Genomic DNA, 25642 nt, shown 5'->3' with positions numbered 1-25642 from the left:
GGGGGGGAAGGTGCTGTCCAGTTGGGGGCCTCAGTGGCTTCCAGCCTTCCTGGGGATGGCAATCAAGTTTGAGGCGCGTCCGCCCTCGCCTGGTCCCCCGCGGGGCTCAGGCGCAAGCCTCCCGCGCACTCTCCTTGCCTTTGCACGTGCAGTCCTCTCTACCTGGGAAGACCTTTCTAGCAGCCTTCCCGCTCATCCAGGTGTCCTCACCCAAACCGGCGCCCCGGAAGGGGGACGGGCACACAGTAGGGCGCCGGGGCGGGCAGGGAAGGGCCCGGGCCGGGAGAGGAGAAGGAAGAGTGGCGCTTCGGCCCCCAGCTTGTCTCTCTCTCTCCCTCTCCGGCTGCCTACCCCAGCCCCCATCGCGCCGGCACCGGGTCCGAGACCTGCGAGCGCGCCCGCTGGCCCGGGGCGCGGAGGCAGGGGGGCCGGGACCCGGCAGCCGAGCGGGGGTGGCGGGGTCGGGGACCGGGATCCTGGGGGCTGGGGTCCCCGGGGCGGGCGCTCACCTGGGCTCGGCGCGGGCCTCTGCTCTGGAGCCGCTCGGGGCCGCGGCCGCGGGGGGGAGGGGGGGACGGGGGGAGGAGCGGGCGGGGGCGGGGCCGGCGCTGCGGCGACACTGCGGCCGGGGAGCCCGCGGCGCCCAGCACCGCCCCGCCGGGTCCCTGCTCGTAGATGGGGGTCGGTCCCGGGTCAGAGGCCGGGCTGGTGGCCTCGGAGTCCGCATGCGGGTCGCGGGGTGTAGGGAGGCATTCGGGGGCCCTTCTGGCCGTGGACGCCCCCAGAGGGGTCTGAGTTCCCGGGGATCCTCTGGACCCTAGAAGGGCGCCAAGCTGGGCTGCGCACCGGCTCTGATTCTTGTTCCGGTTCTTTCTTTTCTAAGTCTTGGAATCCCGGGCGGCGGAGTGACGTGAGGGGTGGGAGTTGAATCACCCGGAGTAACCTCCCCAAGAAGGAAAATCCGAATCACTCGCGACTGCCCTATAGGTACCTTGCTCCCTTTGAGGGCTCAGTCTCCTCGTTCTCCTAGCTCCCTCCCCTCTCCCCACGCTTCCTAAGGTCTCTTAAATTATATTTAATACATTTTCTTTTTGCCACCTGTCATTATGTCAGGAGAACTTCCCGGGTCCCTATAAATCATGATGCACCCTGGTGTTGTGTCCCCTCTTCCAGGAAGCCCTCCTTGATCAGCCTTCCTGGACTCAGAGTTGGTCAGGCCCTGATATCCTGGCTCCTGGTTACCTGGTTTCACTGTCCTGATTGTCCGGATCTTTGCATTGTGTTCTGGTAGAGCTTGGACCCGGGCAAACCAGGACTCAGTAACTATGTGGGAAGTGAATGAAAGACACTTTTCAGGGAAGCAATGTCACATCTATCATTCAACACATCAGGGCGCCCACCAACCCTGTCCTATTAGTGCTCCTTTGGCGGCTCCCATTGGCTTCTCTTTTTTTTGCCACTTCTCCCCTTTCTGGGCCTTGGTCTCCTGTAAGGATGACAAAACAAGACAGCAGTGAGAGTCGCCTGCGCCAGGCAGATCCAGCCTTCAGAGGAAGTCCTTTATTTCTGACCCACCCCGCCCAGGGGCAGAAGCACAACTCCCCCTTATTTTACAGATGTAGACGTTCAGATTGCAGAGTCTCACCCAGGGGCAGGACCAGGGCCTGCGTGGGTCACACCTATGCGGGTGGGTGTGGGGCCCAGACCTTGGAGGGGACAGGTGGTTCTCTGCTCAGACCATCCCTCTGTGGCCACTTGTGTGGTTTCCACAGTATGAATGTTGCCCCTGCCACAGGAGAGGCCTCATCACTGGACAGATGGCGTATTGGGCCTGGTGCCCTTGGCCTCCAAAGCGCAGCCCCCATCCCACACACTTGCTGACCTTGCAGCTCCAGGCCCCTTAGCCAGGAAGACAGTGGCACGGCTGTGGCTTCGCATGCATGTATTCCTTTCCTTCGCTACAGCCTGAGGAGGAAGTTTCTCTGTGTATCATCTCCATTTTACAGTTGGGGAAACTGAGGTTTAGAGAGGTTAGGGACTCCCCAGGTCTACCCACTGGCGAGTGTCAGAGCAGAGACTTGAATCCTGGCAGGCTGGCTAGGCTGTGCTGGGCTTGCAAGTGGAGGGATAGCAGCGGGAGGGGAGAGGCCTGCCAGGCCTGGCCAAGGCCCCACGGTCTCCAGGGCAGAGTTCAAGTCCGGCTCAGGGACCTATTTGTGTCAGTGAACCCCTGTGCCTCAGGTTCCCCAGAAAATGTGGGTTAACTGCTCTCCTGATGAGGCGGGCTGCCAGGTCACCATGACAGGTGCAGACCCACAGGAAATAGAAGATGCTCAGGATGTGGGGTAGCGGCTGCTGAGCGTGGGGTGGCAGAGCTGAGATTGGGGAACAGGTCAGTGAGGGTGCTGTGTGAAAGCCAACAAGCTGGAGACATGCGCTGACACGGGACTAGTGCAGCCCTGACATGGGGCAAATCCGCTGCGGCACCCTTGACACTAGAGATTGGGCTTGAGCTCCAGCTGTCCTGTGGGGGCAGAGACTGGAACATCATCAGGGTACAAAAGCTAAAACCAAAGCTAGGCTAGGAGTGCTGCCTCAGGGACGCCTGGATGGCTCAGCCCGTGAAGCGTCTGCCTTCAGCGCAGGTCATGATCCGGGAGTCCCAGGATCGAGTCTCGCATCGGGCTCCTTGCTCGGAGGGGATCCTGCTTCTCCCTCTGCCTGCTACTCCCCCTGCTTGTGATCTGTCTCTCTCAAATAAATAAAAACTTCTTTAAAAGTTAAAAAAAAGGGGGGGGGGGCGCCTGGGTGGCGCAGTCGTTAAGAGTCTGCCTTCGGCTCAGGGCGTGATCCCAGCGTTCTGGGATCGAGCCCCACATCAGGCTCTTCCGCTGGGAGCCTGCTTCTTCCTCTCCCACTCCCCCTGCTTGTGTTCCCTCTCTCACTGGCTGTCTCTCTCTGTCAAATAAATAAATAAAATCTTTTAAAAAAAAGTTAAAAAAGATTTTAAAAACTAAAAAGAAAAAAAAAAAGGACTGCTGCCTCATAGAGGGCCCTTAGATTTGGGGGTGATGCGTGTGGACAAGGGGACCTAGGGAGATTCAGGAGGCCTCTGAGCCTTGGGCAGTCTGAGGTCCTGGTCTTGCCCTCAGGATGATTCTGGCAAGGCAATAACATCTGGTCTGGAGAATACCCACCGAGATGATAGTAAAGAGGGAGATCGAGCCCCAGGTGACCTGGGGTGGCTGAGAGACCCCTAGACCCAACAGATACTCCAAAGGCATGGAAGCGGGTTGCCAACGTTTGAGAAGCAGGTGTGTGTGTGTGTGTGTGCATGAGAGAGAGAGGGAGAGATCCCTGCCCAGGCCTGTCTCTGTTCTCCTTTCATCTACCCCCTCCTGTCCGTTTCCCCTGTTCCCTATTCCGCCTCAGCCTAGGGCCCAGAGGCCAGGGTGTGCAGGATGAGCCTCTGGAACGTGACCCAGCCTCAATACTTAACATTGGGATTGACACTGGTGCCCCCTGGAGGGCAGTCTGAGGGCCAGCAGGGCCTCCGGGAGCTTTGGGACTCTGAAGGCAGAGGCTGAGTCAGTAGGGCCCTCTTCCCTGCCAGACTTCAGTGGATTTTCAGATCTGGAGACCTCAGTTTAACTAACTGATTCCCAGGAAATATTGGGGGGCTGATACAGCACAGCCAACGCCAGACCTGAGGCCGGCTGTGCCCACAGCTTCACAGTAATTCAGTCATAAGGAAGCAGAAGTTGGGGGATCCCCAGGTTGGGGAGCCTGGGCCTAACCCCACACCCCAACCTCATTCCGGACTTGCTCTGGCTACTGCAACCCGGCCTCCCCGCCAGCCTGGTTTGGTCTACACAAACCGTGTCTGAACACCGTGTCCTCAGCACCTTCTGGGTTCTCTGACTCTGGGGAGGCCAGCTCCAGCACCTACTGACCTCTTCAGCCCCACCTTGCTTTGGATTGCTGCCAACACTGACCTGTTCCCAGGCTGTGGGGTGACCAGTCCTAATTCCAGTCCTCAAGGAGGGAGGGAAAGTTCAGAAGGGCTTTCCTAGGACGTGGCAAGGACTGAGAACAGACAGGCCCTTAGGAATTCACCAGAGAGAGGAAGGGCATCCTTCTGTCCAGTCTGGTGTGAGTGCTGAGTTCTGGGCAGGGGCATAGCACAGAGGTATGTTACAGGCCCAAAGAGGAGTTGGGTGAAAGATTTTTGTCACATGTGTCTTTAGTAAAAAACCATACCAGCAACCAGGACTGGCATTGGACTGGAATGAGGCAGAGGGACCAGGAGGTCAGGAAACACCTGGGGTGAAGACTGGGCCAGAGTCAGGTGGAGGGCTGGAAGGTGGGCCATGTCCCTGCAGCCCTAACTTAGACCTGAGGGTTTTCTATCATCAGAAGATTGGCAACAACCTCCACACCCTCAAAGACAAATGTGCTGGTTTAACCTCCCTCAGCCACAGGAAGGAATATTGGTCAGCCATAAAAGGTGTCTACAGAGCGTTTGTAAAAATGGTATAAATATTTTCTTATACATCGCTGGCCAAAGGGTAAATTAAGGCAATCCCTACAGAGGGCAATCTGGCAACGCTTCTCCGAACTGCAAATGCCCAGAGCCTTTGATGCAGCGATTCCATTTGGATCAGCTCGTTTTAATGCATCTGACCGCCTTGGAAAGGAACTTTGAGTCCATCACTAACGGGTTGTCTAATGACTGGCAGTTCATCCATATCAGGGAGTACTATACAGTGGTGAAAAAGAACAAAGAGTCCATACACGGATTCACAAAAATCTTTAAAACAGATTGGGAAAATAAGGCAAGGCGTGGAACAGTTAGTAATCTGTGCTACCTTTTTGCACAGAAAACATTTAGAAAGGATATTTACAGAGGTATTTCGGGATGCTTGTATGTTACAGAATAACTGTGGAGATATATATAATATACAATAAACTGGAAACAGGGAGAGAGTGGAGTGGAAGGGTACGTTTCATCAGATACCCGTCTTTTGAAAGCTTCATCCTAGGGATGTTTTACCTCCCATCCTGACGCCAAAGTGGAATTCCCCAAACTCCTGGAGCTGTTTTGGGGAGCTCAGGTGGGCTACAAACCAGCATTCCCGAAGGGCTGGCCCTGGGGCTTGGGTCCCTTTCCTCTGCTCACTGGGTCTGGTGCAGCGCCTGCCCACGTCTCCCCTCCTCTTGGTGCCCGTCCTCGACGCAGTTACTGGACAGACCGCTCCCTCCCTCCCACCTTCCCTCCTTCCAGGACTTGGCTGCTGGGCACCTCCTGGCGCCCAGAGAGCCTTCCCCCTTCCCCGAGCCACTTCCTCGGACCCTTTAGCTTGCACAGCAGGGTCCGCAGGGCTCCCTCGGACGCGCGGGTGTGGGCTGTCCTTCCCGCGCCCCGCCTTGGCCACGCCCCCAGCCCGCCCCCCTCCACCAGTGCCCGCCCCCATCTTAGCGACCGGGTGGCTGAGGCGCTCCCGCCCCTACCCTCCGGAGCCGCCGCGGCACAGGTTACTTAGGGCCCAGGAGCCCTGGAAGCCGTCCGGAAAAGGGCAGCGCTGACGGACACCGGGCCTCACGCCCGTCTCCCCGCCTCCAGCTCGCCACCCCACCCGACCCTCGGCCCCGCCGCCCGGAAGCCCCGGCCAGCGCCCGGACCCCGCAGCCCGCGATCTCGGCAGCCGCCGGGGCCCCGCAGAGTAGGGTTCACCCGGGAGCCATGCGCTCTGGACAACGTCCGGGAGGGGGCAACCCGTTTCTGGCACCTGAGGGAGGCGGGGAGCCTCCGGGGACCCCAGAGCTCTAGGTCCTCCACCTTCACCCCGCTCGAGGTTCTCCCTTTCTCCATCCCTCACCGCGTGATTGTCCGCCTGCCCCGGAGACCGACGGCGGCGGCTTGGTGTGGGGAGTGGTGGGGCCGGGTGTAAGGGGTCTGGAGGACGTGGCGGCAGTGGTCCCCAGAACGGGCCAGCGAGGCGGTGGACGGGGGTCTAGGTGACGCGGCCGCCCCTGGGTACGCGCTGCAGCCGGGCCTGGCGCCCAGGACGCCTCCAAGTACCAAGTGTGGGGCGGCCGCGCCTGCCCACTGCTGGACGGCGCCCGGGGCTCGCCACCCCAGGGTCTTCCCCGCAAATGAGGAGCGGGAAGGGCTCACAGGCGGCTCGGGTGCGCCCCCCCCGGCAGACTCAAGCCTCGCTCCTGTCACAGGCAAAAGACAGACCACAGCTCCTTAGCCCAGGATTTCCAAGAGCCGGAGGCGCAGGAGTGAGGGGGTTCACTGGCACAAGTAGTTCTCAAACTTGGCTGCATAACAGAACCCCTGGAGAACTTAAAAAAAAAAAAACAAAAACCCAGCGTCTAGATCCATGAAATCAGAATCTGGGATGGGATCCCCAAGGTCTCCATTGTGCAGCGCTGTGGAGGGCCACTGGTGTTGATGAGACCTGAGGGATCAAAGAAGGGCAGGTCACTCGAGGTCTCAAGTCAGCAAGGGATCGTGGGCTAAGACAAGCCAGGCACGCTCCAGCTCTGAGCTGCTCCCTGGGCCTGGATGACCTTCATTTCCCCTCCCGCGGGCAGTCAGGAAGCCTTCCCCAACCTGCCCGGGCCGACAGTGGCTCCCACTTCCCACTGTCGGGAGCCATCTTCACCACGTCTGCATCACGAGACCTCCAGGGCAGGGCAGGGCAGGGGTCCCCTCTGTGCTCCAGCTCAGGTTGCGAAGACCCGGGGAACCAGGCTGCAAGAGCGGGGTCAGGTCTTGACAGGGGGCTGGGGGAGAGGGTCCATGACTGGGCAAGAGAAGGGCCTCCCAGAACACGAGCCAGGGAGACTGTGTGCAAAGCCCAGCAATGTCCCGGTTTTCACCGTGTAGTGAGGTTTCAAGATCTGGGCAATGGCCTCTGCTAGCCCGCACCGAGGCAAGCTTAGCAATGAATGTGCCGCCCCCCCGCCCCCCCCACCCCCCCATTTCCAGGGGTTTCCCTGCCACGGAGGAACCCAGCCCAGTATTGCTGATCAAAACACACCTTTTCAAACTGAAAGTATTCTTCCAGAATGGTTTAAGTTTTGGTATTTCCATTCAAGACAAACTTTTCTTTCAAATTCTGCAGAATCCTGAAAGTAGGAGCCAGGGAGTGTGCTTTAGCAGCATAGTTCTGTATTATCATGTGGATTGGTATCATTTCCTGAAACACTGCCAGAGGTTTTACTACAAGGAAACGTGGACTTCTCAATACACATATAAATACGTGTGGGAACAGGGCTCTGGCTGAGGGGATGTCAGGCAAATCAGTGTGGTTCCCCCCAAGCCCCCAGCTGTCTACCTGCAAGTCCCTGGAGTTCATGAGGAAGGCAATATACAGACAGAACAGAAAAGAATGTAAAAAGTTAAGCAGGTATCACGCCCTAACTTGGGAGGCGGCTGGTTGTTTTCCGGGACTTCCACTTGAAACCATTCAACCCCGGGTAGCTTGTGCTGAACAAATATTTAACAGAAGCCTTCAGGTACAGGAGCCTAGAAGGTTCTAGAACACATCCAGGTTCTCCTCGGTGGTGTAAAGCGCGGGAACTACTGCTCCATCTTCCGAAGGCCACGACCGAGCACCCACTGTGGGAACCAGCTGCTTCTCTTGTAGGGCGGGCCCGGGTGTGGGGAAGGGCCAGGGCACCAGTGCAAGACCTGTATCTCGGTCAGCAACGACAGGGCTGGGTTGCAAGACGCAGCATCCCCGGAGAAGCACCCACTGTTTCTGCGTTTCACAGGCGTTCGCCAGGTGCTTGACTGTTGGGAGGCTGACGCGGGCTGAGGAGCCTGCAGGCAGCACTGAGGAGACACCGAAACACCAAAGCCGCCGCTGCCACCACCGGTTGATGCAAGTTTTATTGAGACAATGTACAAACAGGCCAAACAAGGGTTCTGATGCCGGGACCAGTAACGTAAAATGAATACAAAAATAAAAAGGCACTAATCTGTTAAGAAAAGACACTCGATGTTCTAAGAATATAAGTCATTTAATACTGTTAATTTTATAGCACAAAATAAAACAAGCTATGATCCCCAAAAATAATTTTAAAAGCTTACACAGAAAATATTATTGCCTGAAGTTTATGATCTTTAAGTTACAGGTCAAAAGTTTTGTGTTGTTGTTGTCATTTTAGAACACACAGTGAAGACCGTCTAGAAGCAAGGCCACTGTTCCTCCTGCAGAGACAACGACCCTGTCTCAGGGAACTGTCCTTCTACTCCTTTAGAATATACAACTAGCTCAGTTTCCACACTGATAGCAGTTAACCAGGGACATAGGTCTCTGGCCTCAGAGGGTGGAGTTTGAGGCAAAGCTCAGTGGTGTCCACAGAAAGCATTAGTCTTAGGTACTGTGTTAAAACAATCAAAAAGTCACTCATTTTAAGAGGTTAATGAACATAATATTAAAGGATTAAATTATAAACACCTGGCACAAAAACACATCATCCCTTTTCAAAAATAAAATGGTCATATTCCTCTGAGCAAACATTACAAGAGCAGTGGCCATCTGCCTTGGCCTGTCTTGTCTGTAAACAGCTGTAAAAGAAAGTTAGCATGGAGCCAGGAATCCTTGAGCTCCAAGGAGGGCGCAGCTGTCTTCCCCCCTTCCGGTTTCCAACCATGAGCACAGAAGGTGTCTTGTCTGGGTGACCAAGTTGTCAAATGGCAGCTCGTCGATGCGTGCTACTCTTCACCATGCCGTCAGGTGGTACCACACCACAAAGAAATGACAAGGACGACTCCTGTGTTGGAGGTCCTTCTCAGGATAACTTAAGTTTCGAGTCATCCCGTCAATGCCCTTTAGTTCCTAGTTTGTTCAGTTCCCGAGTTAATTTAACAACCAAATATTTTCTTAAGTGACACACAGTAGAGCAGAGCAAGAAGCAAGAATGAACAATCCTAAAAGGAGACCAACCAAGGAGGGAAGGCAGCTCCTCTGGAAGATTCGCATCGCTTTCTGAAACAGGAAGTCGTCTGCAATCATGGGGGAAGCCAGGCACGAAGCTGAGGCGAGCGTGCTGTTTTTTGTATACTTAGTGTGATGAAGAGAATCTCCCTGCCTGATGAAAAAACTAATAAGGTCCTAAGTCAAAAAGGTACTACTTTTGGCACATATCTCGAGAGTTCAGAACTCAAGGCTCACCTAAATTGGGCTCCCAATCTCCAGGGCAGCCCTGGAGACATGCACATGGGCTGAAGTGACAAGCAGACTTATTACGAAGCCAAAGTAGGTTTGTGGGGTGCTCTGATTCTGCAGTGCTCCACATGAGGTGGGTCTTGCTACAGGTCAGCAGACTGGCTGCAGGGAAATCTTGCTTTCCAAAATGGCCACACACTTCTTGTACTCTGAACCAACTATTGTCACCAAAAGATGCCAAGCCCCTCAGCTAAACTTGGTTTAAAAAAGCCTTAGCGTGTGTGCCCTCTTTGAACAAGGCACACATTCCACTTTCTGCTGACCAACCCCTCAGTGCCGGGTCACGGGCTGCAAGGCGAGTGCTGTGTCCAGGCGGACAGCGGGGATGCTGCCACGCACGTGCCACCTGCTGTGGGGGCTGGGCTGGGCCTGAACTCAGAGTAAGAGGCAACTACAATGGAGAGGCACCTTCAGAGCGAGAGGCGGCCACAGTGGTCACTGATTAGGGAGAACAGACTGCATTTTTTCCAGGAAAACCACAGACGGGCAGCCACAGTGATATTTTTTCCAACTGAACACTAACCTTGTCACAGGAACACTTTCAAGATTCTTTAATATGGCAGTTACCTGCCTTAATGGAATACTGATTTAAAGAGAGACTGAAAAAATGGTTGCTTTGCTGGTTCTGACACCAGAATATATATATATATATATATATATATATGTCACTCTAACTCAAAACCTAAGACCCTTGGAAGACAGGGCCATGGCTAGGGCAGATACTCAGCAAATGATGCAGTCACTTATTAGGTGGCTGCCAGATTTCTAGGTCTGCTGGACTCATTCTGAGCTGAGGCCTGTCTTCACCAGTTTCCAGAAGGGAGAGCAGACTGAAGTGCATGAAGGTTCCAGAATCCTAGACTGCTATGTGCACCAGACGAGGGATCAGCCACACCTTTGTAGCGAGCTGGCTTGAATGAACAGCCCTCTTTTAGCCAACAAGGAAATGTTAACATCAAATTGCTAAATGGTTAATGGTTCTCCCTAGTCACTAAAATCTTAGACATCAAATGTATGAACCAATTTCCAGAGCTTGCATTTTCTTTGCCTGGCAGTGTCACGGGTACAGAGACTGGGGAACCAGTATTAGCAGCACCATCTTTCTCTGGCAGCCTTGTGAGCTTGGGCTGTGGCAGCAAGGAGTGGGCCTCAGTGAGTAAAATTTAAAGATTCACTAATGAATTCAATGATTCTATGAACAACCTTACTTTTTAAAGAAACCTAATTCCTATACCTTAAAGGGGTGTATTCACTGAAACACTGGACAGAAAATTGGCCAAGTGCTTCCCCCCATTGCTCCTGTCGCTACTGGCAAACAAGGGAGGCAAAGCCCTCCTCAGGTCACCCCCCCCTCTGATGCTTCTGGGGACAATGTAATCCAAGAGGCCACGTGCACAAGCCTGGCACAGTACTACTGGTTGTTCGGTGGGTTGTTTGCTATGTGGCAAAACAGGTACAACTGGCAACCAAGACAATAAAGGCCTCTGCTTCAGGGCTGTGGGGTTTTTTGTGTTTTTTTTTTTTCATATTCCTTTAGTTACAGCAGCTTCAGTTTGGAAGCTCAGAGGCACGTGTTATTCCTTACAGTATCCCAAAAATCCAACCTGTTACTTAAAAACCTGCCCAGAACACACAAGTCTAATTAAGTCTTCCAAAACCAAACCAAAAACGAAAAAAGAAGAGCCCGATTTGGGGAGTTTAGGACAGGATTCCCTCTTCTTTAAGGTTCATTTGCTCTGTTCCTTAATGGAAAATCAAAACGGCGACTGAGCCACTGCTCTGTAGAACAGCAACATGCAACATGTCACCATGGCCTCAAGCTCCATCTGATGAACATGACAGAAGCAGTCACAAGTACAAACAGGGCAGTGATGAGAAGACAGACCCTTTCCTCGTCAACTTCTCTCCACTTGTGTGCTTCCACCGTATTTCCAGTTTATGATCCAAAAGAACTCTAACATCTGCTACTCTTTGACAACACAACTATGATACAAATGCCGAGGCAGCCACCGTGTGCATTCCAAATGTGAATGAGAGACCGCCACTCTGCAGAAAGCTGGACGTCGGCAATGCAGTGTAACTTGCCTATGAGAGAATGCTTTCCCACTTCAAAGGAGACTATGACAGGCAGAACAAGAAAGCAGCAGGAAACAGGCAACAGCAATCACTCGTTTTCATCAGGGTTTTGAGGGTCAATGATTTTGACATGCGTAAAGGGGAAAAGCCCTTTGCGCCCATTCACTTCACCTTCCCACTGGCCATTTATATTCATCCTTGTGACTTTCACAATGTCACCAACCTGTAAGGATGGAGAAAGAAGACAAAGTCAGAATTTTCCCTGCAAACTTAAAAAAAAAAGGTGTACTTTAAGCCATACACACTGTTCTATCCAAAAGAACCTACAGATTTTTTTTTTTTTTAAGATTTTATTTATTTATTCGACAGAAAGAGAGACAGCCAGCCAGAGAGGGAACACAAGCAGGGGGAGTGGGAGAGGAAGAGGCAGGCTCCCAGAGGAGGAGCCTGATGTGGGGCTCGATCCCAGAACGCCGGGATCACGCCCTGACCCGAAGGCAGACGCTTAACGACTGAGCCACCCAGGCGCCCCGAGATTTTTTAAAGGATTTTTTTTTGGTGCTTAAACCTAAATCAAGCAGTGCCAAAGACACAAGGTGCTACCAATAAGCCCAGTGTCGTCCTCAGCTGGTGAGAATGCGTATGAACTGAAGCAGCTTCTGAGCACAAAAGCAGCCTTTTTCCTCCCCATATTGTTTACTAACTCCACCAGGATAGAAATGAACACTTAACTCTGAGAATAAACTGAAATCACACCAAAAAGTGTATTAAAAAAAACCATCTTGGGGCGCCTGGGTGGCACAGTTGGTTAAGCGTCTGCCTTCGGCTCAGGTCATGATCCCAGAGTCCCGGAATCGGCCCAGGTAGGGCTCCCTGCTCAGTGGGGAGTCTGCTTCTCCTTCTGCCCCTCACCCCACTCTTGCACGCTCTCACTTTCAAATCAATCAATCAATCAATCTATCTCCACCCTAATTTACATGGGGTGGAACTGCTGTCACCAAGACCTTACTCATCATGCCACCCCCAACCTGGCAGCAATAGTATCTCCCTGAGTTGTCCATTCCCTGGCCCCTCTGTGGGGCCATCACAGGGGAAGGAAGCCCAGCTACGAGCATCTTTTTAGGATGACATTAAACTGCAGGGTGGGAGGAGTTCTAGCTAAGTCAGAGGACAGGCACCAGTTAGAGGCTGTTCCACTCATCAAAGGGAAGGCAGGAGTTTTGCCTTGGAAGTGGTTTTCAAATTCTTCTGCAGACCCACAGAGCTCTAGAGAGGTGTTTTAAGGGCCCAACAAATGTGTGACTGGGATTTCAACTTTCTAAGCCCGTATTCTGTAAGTCAGAAGAGAAAACAGTACACTGGAATGCGCCACCGCTACACTGAGGAGTGCTGCCCTGCTGGCCGCTTTTCATGCGGCTCCTCCTCGGGATGAAGCTGCTTGGGCCATGGGTCTGACTCAAGACTCCCCAGATGACAAGGTAAAGGCTAAAAGAGACCTATCACTACTTGCAACAGAACACGTTCAGAAATAAGCTAGATGCCGAGGTGGATATCAGACTGCATCTTTCATGTTATTTCCCATTTTTCCCTTCCCATTCTAACAGTCAACTGTCCCAACTGCCCTTTTAGCTAATTCTTATAAATCTCAACTTAAAAAATACATTTATCTTCATAAAAAATGTTAGATCCGACATATAACTAGGTTTCATGCATTATTTCATTTGGGAAAAAAGGGTCTTCTTTCTGCTAAAGCTACTGGTCCTTGGGGGCACTTGGGTGGCTCAGCTGGTTAAGTGTCTGCCTTTGGCTCAGGTCATGATCCTGGAATCCCAGGACCGGGCCCTGCATTGGGCTCCCTGCTTAGTGGGGCGTCTGCTTCTCCCTCTGCCCCTTACCCCACCTGTGCTCTCTCCTCTCTGTCTCTCTCCCAAATAAATAAATAAAATCTTAAAAAAATAAAAACAAAGCTACTGGTCCAGCAAGCTGACTGCTGGCATGGAGGCACCACACACCCCAGAGATGACAAGGCTGCTTTAAAAGTCCACCTGTACACAGCTCTGGGCCATCAAGGCCTCCGCCATACATGTGGAAGCAGACCTCCCTCCTTCTGTCCCTGTCCCTGCTCCAACCCCCTTGGAGCTCAGTCTTTGGGTGGAGCCCCATCTGCCTCTCTCGGTTACTAGGTGGGTCATCGCCCTCTGAGGAAAGGAGGTATGTTTTCTGAGGCAACTCCAGAGAAGGGAGGCTATCTATGAAACAGTCATTCGAATTAGTTTATAAGATGGCTAGGACTCAAGCAGAAACATTAAAATCCAGTGATACTGTTGTTGAAACATGAGGTGTCTATACAACAGAACAAAACAAGAAACAGAAAGCCAAAAACGAAACAAAAGAGGCACCTGGATGGCTCAGTTGGTTGGGGATCTGATTTTTGGTTTCAGCTCAGGTCATGATCTCAGAGTCCTGAGATCGAGCCCCCGTGTCGGGCTCCCCACTCAATGGGGAATCTGCTTTCCTCCTCTCTCACCCTCTGCCCCTCCCCCAGCTCATGTTTTCTCTCTAAAATAAATAAATCAATCTTCAAAAAACAAAAAAAGTAAGGTGCCTAAGATGAGAAAAACTTCAGAGACCCAAACACCAGACTCCAACACTTATTTAGATCATGGCCCAAACAATCAGCCATTTCTTTCTTTAAGATTTTATTTACTTATTTGAGAGAGAGAGGGAGAGCACACGTGCACGTGCGCAGGCCAGAGGGAGAGAATCTGAAGCAGACTCCATGGTGAGCAGGGAGACCGAAGTGGGACTCAATCCTAGAACTCAGGTATCAGGACCTGAGCTGAAGGCAGATGTTTAACTGAATGAGCCACCCAGGCGCCCCAAGATCAGCCATTTCTAAGGCAGCGCCAAGCAATAACTCCCTTTATAGGGGTGTCTGAAGACATGTTGCTTAGGTGACTGAGTGCCTCTCTACACGTGCTGCTGGGAAGCCAGAAGGCTTAACATTTTGACAACGTCTTCCAAGTTTACAGACTTGATGATTTTGTTCCGATGTGACCCCATACCAATATGAAAGTGGCTCATGCTGCTTAGAGTCAGTGGGAAGGTCCAAAGAGGATAGAGAAGGAAACATGCCCCTGTGGAGTATGCTACACAGGCCTGGGTTTCCAACTCAAAGGACGCCAGGAGTCAGGGACCTGTTTTCAGAGAGGTTTTTACCTGCACAGCTTCTTCAGAGGTGTTATTACCCTTGATCCCCAATGTACACTAACCTCCTATAAGGCAGGCTGGGATAACAGATCTACAGAGTCTGGACCTCTCCAACATCACAGGCTGCCGGTTCACTACGAAGCAGAGATAAAAGCCAGGCAGCATCCAGTCCTGGCCATCTGTGTCCCTGCCACCTTGCACAGTGCAAAGGCAGCATGGCCCTGTCCCTAGGACCACTCAACCTCCCACTCTCAGGTTCCTCTCACCAAGACACCCATTGCTCTTAATGGTCTATCTTCACAACTTGCCCCTGTGAACGCAGACTGGCTGCTCTGAGTTTTCTACCTCTCCAGCCTCCAGTTTTTTATTTTACCATTCTACTCGTGATTCTCCAAACCTACTGAGAAATAAAAAGGCAGTCACTATATTTAGGTGGAAAACAACACTATTAACAAATGAAACCTCTCGGGGCGCCTGGGTGGTACAGCGGTTAAGCGTCTGCCTTCGGCTCAGGGCGTGATCCCAGCATTCTGGGATCGAGCCCCACATCAGGCTCCTCCGCTAGGAGCCTGCTTCTTCCTCTCCCACTCCCCCTGCTTGTGTTCCCTCTCTTGCCGGCTGTCTCTCTCTCTGTTGAATAAATAAATAAAATCTTTAAAGAAAAACAAAACAAAACAAAAAAAACCCCAAATGAAACCTCTCACCTTGTGGAAACCAGCTTGAATACCTGACAAAATGACAACGGGAAAAAGAACTTTAACCCAGAGGATCCTTGGTTAGAAGACAGTATAAATTCAGAAAAAGAAAAAAAAAATTGCCCTAAGTTCCTGTCTGAATTCTGACTCAAACTCCTTTATTTAGGAGAAACATTAATTCAACTCAATGGTAGGATGGCTTATAAAGAGTTAGTCTGGTAATTAAGAATTAGATTCTGGGGTGTCTGGGTGGCTCAGTCGGTTAACCATTCGCCTCTTGATTCAGCTCAGGTGGTGATCTTGGGGTCATGATATTGAGCCCCATGTCAGGCTCCACGTTCAGCACAGAGTCTGCTTCAGATTTTTCTCTTTCTCCCTCTGCACCATCCCCCACTCCCGCTCACATGTGCACCCTCTCTCTCAAATAAATTAACTGAAAAAAAGGGAGATTCTTAAAAATTATTTATTTTTTAAAGTAAGCTCTCAGCCCAATGTAGGACTTGAACTCATGACCCCAAGACCAAGAGTTGCATATTCCACCAAATGAACCAACCAGGTGCCCCAAGAATTAGACTTTATATGATGAGACGTTCTGAGACAAAAATAAAATGCCAAGTACTAGAGAAGTATAGGAGAAAGAGAGGGTGTAAAAAGCCAACTCAAGTATTTATAGATTAGATATTATAATTATTTCCAAACTCATGTCACAGATTCAACTGAAACACTTCAGTTGGTTGAACAATTAAAATTTATTATTTTTATTTTTTATTAAAAAGAAAGATTTTACTCATTTGTCAGAGAGAGAAAGGTGTGTGCACAAAGCAGTGGGAACAGCAGGCAGAGGGAGAAGCAGACTCCCCACTGAGCAAGGAGCCCAATGTGGGGCTCGATCCCAGGATCCCAGGGATCATGACCCGAGCCAAAGGCAGACACTTAATGGACTGAGCCACCCAGGCATCCTGAACAATTAAAATTTAAAGGTAATGACTGAGAATTCTATTTTTGAGATTTGCATTAAAAATTCAGTTGGAAAAAAAATTAATTTGTAAAATACTCAGTGGAAAAAATTAACTGGGAACAGTTTTTCTCTGGTTTTGTCTTAAAAGGAAAGGACAATTTGAGAGAGTAAATGGATTTAATAATAAAACCAAGTTTTAAAATATTTGGGACATACTAAAGACTTCTGAAATATAGATTGTTTTATGATTAGTGCTTGGAGTCCAAGTATTGCTTTTTCTCTCCAAATCATAATATTTTACTTTATAGACAGTAGAAAGAGAATGTCTTTTTTATTCATACCTGGGAAAATAAATATAAATGTTTTTGATAATTATGAAAAATGTAATATTCTATAAAGTGGTACAAGGAGTGAGCGAGTTAGTTTATTTTTGAGAGACAGAGAGAGAGCAAGCACATGCGGGAGTGGCAGAGCAGAGGGGGAGAGAGAATTTTAAACAGGCTCCACACCCAGTGAAGAGCCTGACACAGGGCTCTACACGACCCTGAGATCATGACCCGAGTCGAAACCAAAAAATCGAAACCAAAAGAATTGGTTGCTTAACTGACTGAGCCACCCAGGCACCCCCCATGGAGTTAAGTTTTATAATTTACATGTTCTTCTCCTACCATACATAATTCACAAAACAGGAAAACCCTAATTATGATATTTGTCTATAATAATGAAAAATTTCAGATCTGTGTATAAGGGAAGTTCTTCTTTTTTTTTTTTTTAAGATTTTATTTATTTATTTGACACAGAATGAGTGAGAAAGATCACAAACAGGGGGAGTGGCAGGGGCAGAGAGAGAAGCAGGCTCCCGGCTAAGCAGGAAGCCTGATGTGGGGCTTGATCCCAGGACCTTGGGATCATGACCTGAGCCGAAGGCAGACGCTTAACTGGCTGAGCCACCCAGGCGCCCCTATATGGGAAGTTCTAATGTGAATGAGAACCTTGAATTATAGCAGAGACACTGTAGAAATCACGCAGCTGGAAGCTGAAGTCGATGGAAATCTGGAAAAATGGTTTACGTCTAATCTTACCTTATTCCATTAAAGAATAATAACGTTTAAGCACAAACATAAGAAACAATAATGAGTGAACACACAAATTAAAATTGGGTCTAGGTAAGAGAGAAACCTTCCGCAGTCAGGAGCGACTAGGATACTACAAATCTAGACCCCTGCAGACGGACCCCATTCCTCAATTTCCCTGAACTCTGTCTGCACTGCACTTGCTCTAGAGCCCTGCTTGGCCTCTTTGAGCCATTCAGTGTCTGGAACACAATGAGGCCAACGAGATGAGGAGCTTCACGGTTGCACCTCTCTCCCCAAGGTACAACATTCTTTCCTTACCTCCCTTTCACCTAAGAAAACAGATTGCCTCTGTCTTTATTTTTAAAATAATGAAATGAGGGGGTGCCTGGGTGGCTCAGTCAGTTGTCGGATTCTTTGTTTCCGTTCAGGTCATGATCTCATGTGTCATGGGATGAAGCCTCGCATCTGGCTCCCCTCAGTCTGCTTGAGGATTCTTGGCCTCTGCTGCTCCCCACATTCTCCCCCCTTCTCTAAAAATAAATACATAAATCCTTAAATAATTAAATAGGAAAGAAAAGTCATGGATAGAAAACTATTGATATCATTCTAAATTAACTTCTAGTTGCAGTTAATAATCACAAAGAAATTACAATTAATATATTAAAATAAATATACAACAAGGCAAGGACAAGAGGATGTGTGGGTATATACTGTAGAGAGGATTCCGTCAAGAAAGGGAAGGGGAACGAGGTGAGCAAACACCCAGGTGGACTCTGCCATACAAAGGGATGATGGCCTTAGGGCATCTAGTCAGTCTGTAGGTAGTAGGCTCGCACTCAGAGCCAGATCAAACTCTGCCAAGATGTTAGAAGAAAAAAAGGCTAAGGCAAGAATGAGCTGAAACTCAAAGAAACAGAGCTACAGTTTGGGGGGTGATCAGTGTTGTTGAAAGATCCTGGGCTCTGCAACTTAAGTTTTCGTTTGCTCCACTCATTTGATGTCCTGAAAAAAAATACTTTGGAATTTTGTCATTTTATCTATGCTTTCTCTATCTTCAACTGGACTCCAGATGCCCACAGAGCATACATTTTGCCTGAACTCTGTAATCTTAGCCTGCCCTGGCTGATGTCTGATAAATGTGAAAGAAAACAAAGTCTCACTTTCTTGAAAACCTGGCCTGGGGCAGCCCGCTCCCACATCTTGGGTGAGCACATCCCTCCAGCCTGGGGGCATGCACTATGCTCAGACCCCCTGCTAATGCCCCCCTCCCTGGTTTGCCCAGCCTCTTACTACCTGGCTCCACCAGTGTAGCCATCCTGCCCTGATCTGCCTTCTGTCATCCAATGTCACCCCAGCCCAATCGGCCCAACTCCCAATCACTCTGCTCTCCTACAGCCAGACCCTACCTACCACACTCTGGCTACTGGTCCCACCATTTCAGCAAGGAACACCTGATGGTCCAAAGTCAACAGCGCAAGTCCAGTTCTCTCCCTCCAATGTTCTATGGCACCTGAAGTAGGAGACTTCATCCACCCTTCTTACTCCCTGCTGCTCAGCTCTTCTTTCTTGTGATATTCTATAAAGGAAGACTACTACCAGGTGGGTACTTCCCATTTGGCACTTGTGGAAAGCAAGGCTCTGTTGAGGTCAGGTGCCTCGTTGTCCAGGATTCTGGCAGATTCGCCCAAGGAGGCTCCATTCTCTGCTCTTCCATGGTCACCTCCTCGCCCCCAACACACACCACACAGCACTCTCTGAAGGAGGAAATTTGTTTTGCTTATTCTGCACTCCATGTCACAGGTCTCTTGTAAACTACTTTCTGGAGAAGTCTGCAGAATCAAGGTTAAAGAGAGAAGAGAAAACTATAGGTTGATGTTCCCCATCTGCTGGGGCTAGATGGCCAAGCAGAGGAGCAAGGTGCTGGAGGACAGAAGGGACAGGCACAGGGATCTAAAGACAGTGGAAGAAAGACCTTTAAAAAAGACAAGCAGAATTGGGTCACTGCTCTGCCTTTTAAACCTCCCAAGACCTTTTCCCTGCATAAGAGCAACATCCAAACTCCAGTCTTCGAGGCTCTGCCTCATCTGGGTCCTGACTCTTCCCATCTCTGACCATGATTCACGCCTCTGTGGTCCTCCCCTCCAATCCACACTGGCTTCCTTTCAGTTTCTCAAACTTGCCAAGCTCTTTCCTAGACTGGACTGTATGACAGATGCAAGGACATGATGTAAACGCAATTCTACAACTGCACATCTTAAGCTGCTGTTGCCCAGAATCGTCAAGCTGGTCCTAAGAAACCTTGGACCTCTGCTCTTCTTTAACAGTTGAAGACGCGTAATCGACCCTGATCAAAATCAAACAAACCCTAAGGACAACCCAAGCCGCCTTGTAACACCTTATAAAGCTGCACATGCAGACAATGAGAGCAGGAAGGATCTCCAGGCAGTAGCCACTGTCGACGGAGCATGTATTCTACTCAGAGCACTGGGCTAGGTTCTATGCTGTGTACTCGGGATACACAAAGATTCAACTTGAATATCAGGCCTACCTAAAACTAAGGTCTAAGATCTGTAACAACAGTGTGTAAGCAATCTCTTGTATGCTTAAAACAGGTATAAAGTGGCACTGTGGTGGCTCATGCTGTGAACTCTGGTGTGGGGTGAACTGGACTGATGCCCTATGTGACCATGGCAAACGGCTCAAGCTATCCGAGTCTCAGTTTCCTTCTGACTTTGAAAGGTTCTTGTAGGGACACCTGGGTGGCTTAGTTGGTTAAGCGTCTGCCTTCAGCTCAGGTCATGATCCCGGGGTCCTGGGATTGAGTCCCGCATCGGGCTCCTTGCTCAGCAGGGAGCCTGCTTCTCCCCCCTGCCTGCCACTCTCCCTACTTGTGTGTACTTTCAGACAAATAAATAAATAAAAACTTAAAAAAAAAAAAAAAAGAAAGAAAGGTTCTTGTAATAACTAAAGAAAGTACTACATGGGAATTGTTAACCAGGACACCCAGCTAAGTAAGTGGTAGTGGTTATGAAAGTGGGGCTTCCTGAATAGAACCCAACCCCCACACCCATGCTCATGCTCCCAGCCAGTCACTGCCCTCTGGCAGCACACTGGGAAGAACTCGAATCAGCACGGAGAAGCACTGTATTAAAGTAGGTTTCAACCTTGTTAGTAACAACACGGGTCGTCTCAAAACTGATGAGGGGACGGGAAGGATGCCATACATCATAAGGGGCAGGCCTGAAAAGGAGGGGTCTAATAAATTACAGTGATGGATACCAAACAGCTGAGGAAGACAATGGGAAGATGGAGAAGATGAGCCAAGTACTGAAAACTGCCAAGAACATTCAAACCTCATGCCTTCTAATTAACTCGTGATTCTGACAGTCTTCACAGGATACTTTCCACACCATTCTACATGATCGATTTAATAAGATTTACTGCATACCTATTGCAGCTCAGTTCCCATCCTCAAGGAACCTCTGTCCTCACTGTGGGATAGACAATAAATAATCTACTGTCCAGATGTGACAGATGCTCAATGAATGTTTGTTCGAGAATAAACAGTATAAAAAGCAGCAAGTGGAACAAAAACAGTACTGAGTCCATTCTTCAGAGCACAGGAGCAGGGAGCTATTGCTTTGACCCAGGAAACCTTGACTAGTAGAGATAAGTCAAGGTTCACGTTAGGAAGAGAGAATGGATGGGAGACATCTGATGGCCACCTGACCATAAGTGCCTCATTCTGGCCTTGCAGGAGCTCTCACATGTCAAAACACAGCACATCATTCCTCATGCTATTGCTAGCTCAGTCCAAGGCCCTTCCCATCGAGAACAAGCCCTAGAACACCAACAAGGGAAAGATGTCCTGTGTTATGCTGCTGGCTGCCCACAATTATAGGCCTGGCAGTGGACCAGCTTCTTCATGGCTCCACTGAAGAATGCTCGGGCTCAGATCCTAAAATGCCATCTTGCTGCTCTTCCCATCACTCCTGATTCTGGTACAATGCCCTTCCTTTGGCTTCAATGGCAGGACTGAGCCCAAAGAACCACTCACTTCAGAGAGCAGACTGATCTCAAAGTTGGTGGATATGAACTCAGTTCAAGGAGCACTCTAAGCCTGGAAGATGTGGCTGATCCTATCAACAGATCAAGAGGAGACACATATCTTACTCTAAATGTCACCCTATGACAATCCTTATCATTACTAGAACTGCCACACTATTATCTTTGTGCCTGGCTGCACTCAGCACTTGGGAGGTGGATGCATCAACTCTAAAATTAAGCAGACACCAGTAGGACACTAGTCAATCCCATTCTTTGTCTAGTGAGGACCATGCAATAAGGCAAGAGGGTACTTCCTGATGCTGGCTATGATTTCCTACAGCTCTGCTTGTCCAGAGCATAAACAGAAGGGCTCTGCAATAATTCTACTGCCTCACTCCTGGTACCTGATTCCAAGAGCAGTCAGAGCCCTGGAGGGCCCAAGCACTGGCTGCCACAACAGCTTTCTGCTTCCCCAATCAGTCTCCTTTCCCCATTTGGATATTTTCAGATTGTACTCTCAGGTTACATAAAAATAAAATCAGGAGCACAATGGGTGACAATGGAATCAGAAGTTCTAACTTGGGTGACATGAATGTGTCTCAGAAATCAAAGAACATCCCGAAAGTATATGCAGAATTGTATGTAAGGACATTAATGTATGTTCTTTTCTTGGAGAAAGCTTTCAACAGATTCTGAAAGGGCTCCATAACCCAAAAAAGGTATAAAACACAACAAAAACCCACATCCTGCAACCACCAGGCAGTTTTGATCCTGTGATTTGTGGCTTTCATTCATTTACTTGTTCAACAAATAATGATTATTTATATGCCAGGCCCCGAAAGGATACAACAGAGAACAAAGCAGACAACAGCCCTGCCCTCATGGAGCTGCCTGGGGTCACAGCCTGTTTTAACACCTGCCCTGGTGCTCTCCGTGCACCAGTACCTGAATCAAAGCTCCCAGAGCTGAAGAGGCTTTTAAGGGATACAACCCTCCTTGTCCATGTGTCCTGAGTAGCAGTCAAGTAGTCTCATGCACTCTCTCCTACAACCGATGAAAATTACTGGTTTTTAATATGGAAGACTTGTTCTGTTCCTTGAAATTCCCATTATCCTTCAGGGCAGCAACTTGATTTAAGAGGGCTGCTTACCAGTTAACACTTCTTATGAAAACAGCGATTTTATTTTAAGATGGGCCAGGGGTTAAAGGTATCACAGGCCAGTATGCTGTGATGCAAGAGAATGTGGGCTATGGGAAGGAAGAAGTAAAACTTATCTCCATTTGCAAATGACAGGATTCTATATATAGAAAATTCCAAAGATTCCACAAGAAAGCTATTAAAGCTAATAAAATTCAGCAAAGTTACAGAGTACAAGATCAACACAAAAGTACCCAGTCGTGTTTTTATAAACCTGTAATGAACAATTAAGAATGCAATTCCATTTAGGGGCACCTGGCTGGCTCAGTTGGTGGAGCATATGACTCTTGTTCATCTTGGCACTGTGGGTTTGAGCCCCATGCTGGATGTAGAGATTACTTAAAAAAAATAAAATCTTTTTTTTTTTTTTTTAAGATTTTTACTTATTTATTTGACAGAGAGCCAGCGAGAGAGGGAACACAGCAGGGAGAGTGAGAGAGGAAGAAGCAGGCTCCCTGAGGAGGAGCCTGATGTGGGGCTCGATCGCAGAACGCCGGGATCACGCCCTGAGCTGCAGGCAGACGCTTAACGACTGAGCTGCCCAGGCGCCCCCAAAAAATAAATCTTAAAACAAAAACAGAGGGGCACCTGGGTGGCTGAGTAGGTTAAGCATCCGCCTTCGGCTCAGGTCATGATCCCAGGGTCCTGGGATCAAGTCCCACATCGGGCTCCCTGCTCAGCGGGGAGCCTGCTTTTCCTTCTGCCTCCTGCTCTCCGGGCTTGTGCTCTGGCGCTCTCTCTCTCTCTTGCTTGCTCTCTTGACAAATAAATAAATAAAATCTTTAAATAAAAGAAAAAAAACCCAAAACAAAAAAACCCCAAAACACAATTCCATTTACAGTGGCATCTAAAAGAATAAAATAACTGGGAATAAATTAATAGTGTGTTTTACCAAAGTAAAACACTTGTACATTGAACACTGCAAAATGTTGCTGAAAAATATTAAAGAAGACTTAAGTAAATGGCAAGACATCATCTTCTGTTCATGGATAGGAAGCCTTCGTATTATCAAGATATCAACACTAACCAGAGATCTACAAATTCAACACAATCCCTACCAAAATTCTAACATTTTTTGCAGAACTGGAAAAGCTGATCTTCAAATTCACATGGAATTGCAAGACACACTGAACAGCTAAAACAATCTTGCAAAAGAACAAAGTTGTAAGACTCATACTTCCTGACTTCACAACTTCTACACAAAGCTATAGTAATCCAGTGTGATATTGGCATACAGACACACATATAGACCAAAGAAGCAGAACTGAGAGTTTGGAAGTAAACACATATATTTATGACCAAATGATTATTTATTTATTTATTTATTTATATTTTATTTTTTAATTTTATTTATTTATTTGTTTGTTTATTTGACAGAGACGGCCAGTGAGAGAGGGAACACAAGCAGGGGGAGTAAACACATATATTTATGACCAAATGATTATTTATTTTTATTTAATTAATTTATTTATTTGACAGAGACAGCCAGCGAGAGAGGGAACACAAGCAGGGGGAGTGGGAGAGGAAGAAGCAGACTCCTAGTGGAGGAGCCTCATGTGGGGCTAGATCCCAGAATGCTGGGATCACGCCCTGAGCCGAAGGCAGACGCTTAACGACTGCGCCACCCAGGTGCCCCTTATTTATTTATTTTTAAAGATTTTATCTATTTATTTGACAGAGAGAGATAGCAAGAGAGGGAACATAAGCCTGGGGGAGCTGGAGAGGGAGAAGCAGGCTCCCCACTGAGCAGGGACGTCAAGACCATGACACGAACCGAAGGCAGATGCCCAATGACTGAGCCACCCAGGCACCCCCCAAATGATTTTTTTTTTTAAGATTTTATTTATTTGACAGAGAGAGACAGCCAGCGAGAGAGGGAACACAAGCAGGGGGAGTGGGAGAGTAAGAGGCAGGCTCCTAGTGGAGAAGCCTGATGGGGGCTCGATCCCAGGACCCCGGTTCATGCCCTGAGCCGAAGGCAAACGCTTAATGACTGCGCCACCCAGGTGTTCCCCATTAAAAAAAATGATTTTTTTAAAGATTTATTTATGAGAGAGAGCAAGCATGTGCATATGTGTGGGGGAGGGGCAGAGGGACAGAGAATCTTCAAGCTGACTCCCTGCTGAGTGTGGAGCCTGACATGGGGCTCACCCATGAGATCACAACCTGAGCTAAAACCAAAAGTGGGATGTTCAACTAACTGAGCCACCCAGGCGCCCCTATGACCAAGTGACTTTTGACAAGAGTGCCAAGTTCATTCAAATGAAGAAAGAACAATCTCTTCAATAGTGGTGCTGGTACAACCGGATTTCCACATGCAAAAGGAAGGATTTGGACTGCTACATCAAACCATCTGCAAAAATTAACTCACGATGGAGAAACAAATTACATATAAGAGCTACACCCATAAAACTCTCAGAAGAAAACACTGGGGTAAATCTTTGTGACCTTGAATTTGGTAATGGATTCTTAGATATGACATCAAAAACAGGAGCAGCAAAAGAAAATTAGTTAAGGTGGATTTCATCAAAATTAAGAATGTGCACTGGGGTGCCTGGGTGGCTCAGTTGGTTAAGTGTCTGCCTTCAGCTCAGGTCATGATCTCAGGGTCCTGGGACTGAGTCCTGCATCAGGCTCCCTGCTCAGCGGGGAAGTCTGCTTCTCCCTCTCACCCTTTCCTTCTCCCCTCTGCTTATGTGCATGCTCTCTCTCTCTCTCTCTCAAATAAATAAATAAATAAATAAATAAAATCTTTTAAAAAATGTGCATTAAAGCACACTATCAAGAAAATGAAAACCTACAGAAGAAAAAAACATTTAGAAATCATACATCTGATTAAGAATTTAGTATCTAAAATATATAAAGAACTCCTAAAGCTCAACAACAACACAAAACAACCCAATTAAAACACAGGCAAAGGACTTGAGCATTTCCCCAAAGAAGATATAAAAAATGGCCAAGAAGCACATGAAAAGATGTTCAACATCATTAATAATTATAAAAATGCAAATCGAAATTTTAAAAATGGAAAAACAGTAAGTGTTGGTGAGGACATGGAGGACTGGAACCCTTGTGCACTGCTACAAAATGGTGCAGCCACTGTGGAAAACTATGGTCATTCCTCAAAAAGTTCA

General features: G+C 48.8%; 2 protein-coding genes across 3 annotated transcripts in view; both read right to left on the bottom strand.

Annotated features, from left to right (window-relative positions):
• AIFM3 (apoptosis inducing factor mitochondria associated 3) overlaps positions 1-574 on the bottom strand; it is a 14234-nt gene extending 13660 nt beyond the window's left edge. For both annotated transcript variants that reach the window (XM_040619550.1, XM_040619551.1), the window contains exon 1: positions 510-574. The gene's annotated coding sequence lies outside the window, so the exon portion shown is untranslated. The remainder of the gene's footprint in view (positions 1-509) is intronic.
• Positions 575-7888: 7314 nt separating this feature from the next.
• The window catches only part of CRKL (CRK like proto-oncogene, adaptor protein), a 39906-nt gene continuing 22152 nt past the window's right edge, over positions 7889-25642 (bottom strand). Inside the window, exon 3 of the mRNA XM_008697556.2 lies at positions 7889-11547. Within this exon, the coding sequence (XP_008695778.1) occupies positions 11413-11547 (135 nt within the window). The 3' untranslated portion in view covers positions 7889-11412. The remainder of the gene's footprint in view (positions 11548-25642) is intronic.

Source organism: Ursus maritimus, unplaced genomic scaffold (assembly GCF_017311325.1).
Source record: "Ursus maritimus isolate PB19 unplaced genomic scaffold, ASM1731132v1 scaffold_33, whole genome shotgun sequence".
In the NCBI taxonomy this organism is placed as follows: Eukaryota; Metazoa; Chordata; class Mammalia; order Carnivora; family Ursidae; genus Ursus; species Ursus maritimus.
This window is presented reverse-complemented; position numbering and strand designations above follow the sequence as displayed.